This window comes from Coregonus clupeaformis, chromosome 30 (assembly GCF_020615455.1).
Source record: "Coregonus clupeaformis isolate EN_2021a chromosome 30, ASM2061545v1, whole genome shotgun sequence".
NCBI lineage: Eukaryota > Metazoa > Chordata > Actinopteri > Salmoniformes > Salmonidae > Coregonus > Coregonus clupeaformis.
Window position 1 is genome coordinate 23,547,846 of NC_059221.1, and position 5,558 is coordinate 23,553,403.

At 42.9% G+C, this 5,558-nt stretch overlaps 1 protein-coding gene across 2 annotated transcripts; it reads left to right on the forward strand.

The window, feature by feature from the left end:
- The first annotated feature begins 241 nt into the window (after positions 1-241).
- LOC121546044 (MRG/MORF4L-binding protein) lies at positions 242-4,107 on the forward strand. 2 transcript variants are annotated; one of them, XM_041857037.1, is made up of 6 exons: positions 242-473; positions 1,242-1,363; positions 1,484-1,565; positions 1,893-1,967; positions 2,126-2,279; positions 2,856-2,942. In XM_041857037.1, exons 1-5 carry the CDS (start codon positions 338-340, stop codon positions 2,233-2,235), a joined length of 525 nt encoding a protein of 174 aa, XP_041712971.1. In that variant the 5' UTR covers positions 242-337; the 3' UTR covers positions 2,236-2,279; positions 2,856-2,942. The 2 variants fall into 2 exon arrangements, with proteins under 2 accessions (XP_041712971.1, XP_041712970.1); XM_041857036.2 differs by lacking the exon at positions 2,126-2,279 and having other exon boundaries at positions 2,856-4,107.
- The last annotated feature ends 1,451 nt before the right edge of the window (positions 4,108-5,558 follow it).

Below are 5,558 nucleotides of genomic sequence, written 5' to 3' on the forward strand. Positions count from 1 at the left end.
TAGTGTCCCATCCTCTCAGGTCTTTGGCCTGGAGTAGGATCAGATAGGGTTAAAGTAGTGGAATAAGGTGGTGGGTTTTAATGAGCGTAGGGTTAGTTGGTAGGGTAATATATGTATATATTTTTATTTTTTATTTTTCACGGTTCCCCTTTCCCATTTTTGTATCACAAAGTGTAATGGATCTATACTATAGTTCAGTAGAGGGCGGTAATGCAACATATTGGATGCCAACCACCGTTAACGTCATCGAAGAAGAAGAGAGGCTTCTGTGGTGTTTCTTGGGTCAGTTGTAAAAATATTTGATTGCAGTGTTTTGTTTTTGAAGAAGGACAACAGCATGGGGGAAGCCGAGCTTGTTCCAGCCGACGGAAAACAGGCAGACTCGGGCATCAGTACCATCGAAGACTCGGTGGTATGGAGTCAAGAAGTCGAGGTGTGCCTGTTCCATGCAATGCTAGGTCACAAACCCGTAGGTAAGAATATAACGTTAGCTAGCTAACGAGCTAGTGTGTTAATCTTGTAGGCCTGAAAATCCCCGGGCTGTAGTGGAGACCCGACGCGGAGGACGAGAGCCTGCTACCCACAACAAACCCCCAACAAGTTAGCTAGCCAGCTATTCATAGTCAGACAATGACACATCTCAATGAACTCGCACAGACCTTGGCCATTTTAGCTTGTTGGCTAGCTAGTCAAACATCTGCATGTTTTTGTCTTAAAGTGTTGGCCAAATTTATTCAAGGTTGGCCAAATTTATTCAAGGAGATGGCTAGTTACTGTACCAATTCAGTCGAACTTCCGGGCTGACATAAATCTGGAAATCATAACACAAGCAGCTTCTTGTGCCAAATTCAAGTGGAGTTCCTTTTTTTGCATGCTGTTAACTACTGTAGTATCAAATCCGATTGTATTCGTCACGTACACAGTATACTGCAGGTATAAAAGGTGCAGCGAAATCTTGTTTGCTAGCTCCATTAACATTGCAGTACAATAATAAATAATAGTCAAATAAAAAATTACCATTAATAGAAGTAGTATCCATGGTAATAGCGTGATATTTATTATTTAAAGTAATAAATAATAAATACATAAATTAAATAAACCATCTAGCTAGCTTGCTGTCCTATATTTACTTTTGTGCACATAACGGTAGCTAGTAATGCAGCATCATGATCCGTTGTCAGATTGTCATCCTACCCTCCCACTTTTTGAAGACATAGCTAATGTACTTATTTTCTCTGCAGGGGTAAATCGCCACTTTCACATGATCTGCATCCGGGATAAATTTAGCCAGAATATTGGGAGGCAAGTGTCATCAAAGGTGATCTGGGACCACCTGGGAACTATGTATGACATGTCAGCCTTGGTGAGTAGAGCGTCCTAATCTTTCTCTGGCCTTTGAAATAGATTGTTATAGAGTCAGTCAACCGTTATTTTTCCTCTGTAATGCATCACTGAATACTGTTACACATTCCGTCCACTGCAGCATGAGTCAGAAATATTGCCATTTCCCAACTCAGAGAAGAGCTTCAATCTTCCAGAGGAGATGATTCAAGAAGTAAAACAAGGTAAACCCACTCTGTTCAGAATCCACCATACTTACAAAAATGCTGAGCTACTAGAAGGTTCATATTTGGCTTGAGGATGGAAATTAGCTGCTAGCCAAATCTGCTAAATTAGCTGCTAGCTAAATCTGGTACAATGCATATTTTCTGAAGTTTACTGAGACATTTGTTTTTGTTGTACATTGTCCCTGCTCAAATAAATGTAATAAATACAAATTAATACATCTCTCTTCCTCCCGACCCGTACGTAAAACGTATGCACACATGACTGTAATACGCTGTTAGACTGCTAAATGGCATATATTATTATATTATCCCTGCCCTGAACAGGTAAACTGGTGTCTGAGGAGGACATGAAAGACGAGTTGAAAGAAGAACGAGACTCCCCAGCCACGCATGAAGAAGGTTCTCTCCCTCATTCAATTACATTAGCTGTATTTCACCTCATGCTCCTCTCCTCTTTCTCTCTGACGCGAGCCTTATTTGGACTGCGTCCGTGCATCTCTTCTCCTCTGGCACACAAAGCGGCATCCCTAACTCTGGTCGTTTGGCTCGTTTTAAAGGTCTGAGTCCCAGTATGGCTGCTGGCCAGGATTTTGAGAGGTATGGACAGAAGAACTCGTTCGCTCTGTTCCAAAACTCCAGCTTGACCTCGGTACAGACCAGCTCATAACCAGAGGTTCTTTAGAGTGACCGCCCGCATAGTGCACAGAAAATGTGCGTCTCTCTTTATTTCAGTTTCTCTTTTTCTCTCCTTTTAACTGATGTTTGAGAACATTTTCAAGCATGGCATGTCAATTTTTTAAATAATTCTATATTGTTTTGATGGAGTTTTATGACTTAAAATATATAAAGAAGATATAATGGCAAGCTTCAAATGGGCGGTGATGGTGCTCTTGAACCGGCCTTTTCTCGCTTCTGCCAGTCCTTTCTTTATACTACTTGAATGTAATTTGTCTGTTGAACTCAGTTCTGGTCCTCTGAATCCACCACTGTGACCCTGCTCCATGTACATTATATTCCCATTGGATGTACACAGCAAACACTAGCCTACCGCCGGACACTAGAATAACAACTGGCTTAACTTTAGTCCACCATACCCTACAAAGCAGTCACTTACTGCCTTCTTCACTGACCTGAGAGAAGATCAAAAGCATTTGGTTTCACAGGTCAACTTTCAGAACTTGGACTGAGTGATGCAGAATCTTTTGAACATTCAATAATTTCCAAAATCTCCCTCCCTTTACCTGACAACTCCCCTCAATCTTTTCTTTCTCTCCTTCTCTCTCTCAGGCAGCAACTCCTCGTTGAAGATGACAGAGAGGGCGGGCAGCAAAGACAAGGAGAGAGAGCGAGACAGAGAGAAGGGTTCCGCTGAGGGCGGCCCGGGGAAGGAGGCAGCAGACAAGAGGAAGAGGAACCGCGCCACTGATAAGGTGCTCAACTCCAGCAGCAACCCCTCCAGCCCCGGTGGGGCCAAGCGGAGAAGGACGTAGGCCAAGCCACCAGGAGGCACCCTCAAGATATCAGCCACTGCAGAGAGCAGGAGACACCAGGGGGAGGAGGAGAGACCTGGGACTGGAGAGACTCATCTGTGAAGCCTGGAGGAAAGAGGGAGGGAGGGGGAGAGAGTGGCGTTTGATGAGTCGCACAATAGAGAAGCTAGTTGGACAATGCTGAATTTGGGCACAGGCGTCCAGGAGACGAGATTAAGAACTTTCAGCCCCACAGAAGCTGCAATTTTAGACTTATGTTATGTTCTCAGAACACCTAGAAAGATGTAGCATTCACCATTGCCACACAATCTCTGAATGCAACACCGCAATAGCAATGTGATGACGACAACACTGAATCTTATTGGTCATGATGATCAATATACTGTCACAGCAGCTGGTGTTTTTGGATCATCCCCTCCATCCAGTCCTCAGCTGTGCATGAGAGGCCAGCAGCCATGTTTAGTAATATTGACACAATTCAAGCAGACGCATATCAATGCTTCTACTCTGACATCAGAATAAGTGTAATGGTTCTAGGGCTTGTGTTCAGGCTTGAGTTATTGTGAAGTTATCCTGTTTGGCTTTGGAGAAATGCAGGACTACTAAATCACAGCAATACACCATGTATTACTGTCTGGACGCTTGCATTAATTGTCTTTTTTTGTATGTTCTGATTTGTTACAAGTGGTTGTTAACACGTGCATAGAGCTGTGCACCTCGTCCAGCTCTTCCAGTGACTGCCAACCACATTGTTATTGTGCCTCATCCGTGTGAAATGTAGTTGGTATTTGTGCAAAATGTCAGTCATTGTCCCTTTTTTTTCTACAGTCATTGTCTTACGTATTTTGTCCTTGGGGATTATTGAATTTGCATGTTTTGGTAATTGCTAAAAAGTATTTTTTGTCCGTGTCAGACTTTTCAGAATAAAATAAACATATGTCTAGGTGTAGCTGTAGTCTCCATCCATTTGAGATTAGTTTTTTATTGTCTATTTATTGGACATGTTCCATTTTTAAGGCGTATGTCCCATTAAATTAGTTTTGACCAAGTTTGTGACTGGTTCATTCATTCAACAAACAGTGTATTCTAATGGAGTGTGATGATGTGCAGCATTTGTTCATTAATATATCCTGTGGGGCTGAACTTCCCGGTGCCTACTTGTATTAAGCCAGTATCTCTCAGAGTGATGTGCCAGTGACTACGTACTCTCTGGCTATGTACTCTCTGACTACATTCTCTGACTACATACTCTGACTACATACTCTGGCTATGTACTCTGACTACATTCTCTGACTACATACTCTGACTACGTACTCTCTGGCTATGTACTCTGACTACATACTCTGACTACGTACTCTCTGGCTATGTACTCTCTGACTACATTCTCTGACTACATTCTCTGACTACGTACTCTCTGGCTATGTATTCTCTGACTACATTCTCTGACTACATACTCTGACTACGTACTCTCTGGCTATGTACTCTGACTACATACTCTGGCTACGTACTCTGACTACATACTCTGGCTACGTACTCTGACTACATACTCTGGCTACGTACTCTGACTACGTACTCTCTGGCTATGTACTCTGACTACATACTCTGACTACGTACTCTGGCAACTTACTCTGTACCACACATGCATCTTTGATACCCAATCACCTTGCAGCAGAACATCTAAGTAGCTTTGTCAGTCGTTCATTTGATTGTTGGGACTCTAATTGTAGCACTCCATACCATTGTAATTAGTTGATACTAATTAAAACTCTTATAAGACTGATAAGGATTACTTTACTAACACCGTTTTTGAGTTTCTTCGCAGTATGATATCTGGGATCACCCCCTCTCTTTCCACTCTTGCTGGCCTGTTCCCCTGTCCTCTTCTCTCTCTCTCTATATATATATATTCCTTTCTCTCCTCTCTCGCCCTTCATTTTCCCTCTCCACTGCAATCCATTTGGAGCTGCTGCTGCAGACATGTGCCTCACTGCAGGCTGTGCCTCTCCCTCCATCTCTCCTACCGCACCCGAAGGGGGAGGGGGTGCCGACATTGAGCGGGCAGCATAGCTCAATTCTGCCACCTCCTTCAAGCAGGGACCGCAGCCTGGGCTGAAGTAAACAGTATTTTCTGTCTGCAGCTTCTGCTACAGCTAAGAGGCTGTACGTTATGGGTATACCTGCCTTTCAGGGCTCACTTTTGAGGGCTGTATTGAGAGCCATGTCTGCTCAGTGTTTTCATTCGTGTAAAGACGAACATAACAGTTTGAATGCTTCATTGAAATGCTCAAATGTCTTCCTCCAATAAGACGAGGACATGCAAATTACGATGTCTGATATTGTGCAATGATGTTTAAAAATAACAATAATAATACATAATTGCTTTTGATTACAGTTCAATCCTTAAGGTCATCTGATAAACACTGATGCCACTGACACAAGCCTGTTCACCATCTTGCATGACTTTTTAACCTCGCAATGTCCTGATCTGACCTACTGCACA

What these genes read in the sequence shown, in the direction of transcription:
- LOC121546044 (XM_041857036.2), top strand. Translation starts at nt 338, where the DNA reads ATGGGGGAAGCCGAGCTTGTTCCAGCCGACGGAAAACAGGCAGACTCG. An exon ending in GCTAGGTCACAAACCCGTAG is followed by an intron (nt 474 to 1,241) that starts GTAAGAATATAA and finishes TTTTCTCTGCAG; the next exon opens with GGGTAAATCGCCACTTTCAC. An exon ending in CCCAGCCACGCATGAAGAAG is followed by an intron (nt 1,968 to 2,855) that starts GTTCTCTCCCTC and finishes TCTCTCTCTCAG; the next exon opens with GCAGCAACTCCTCGTTGAAG.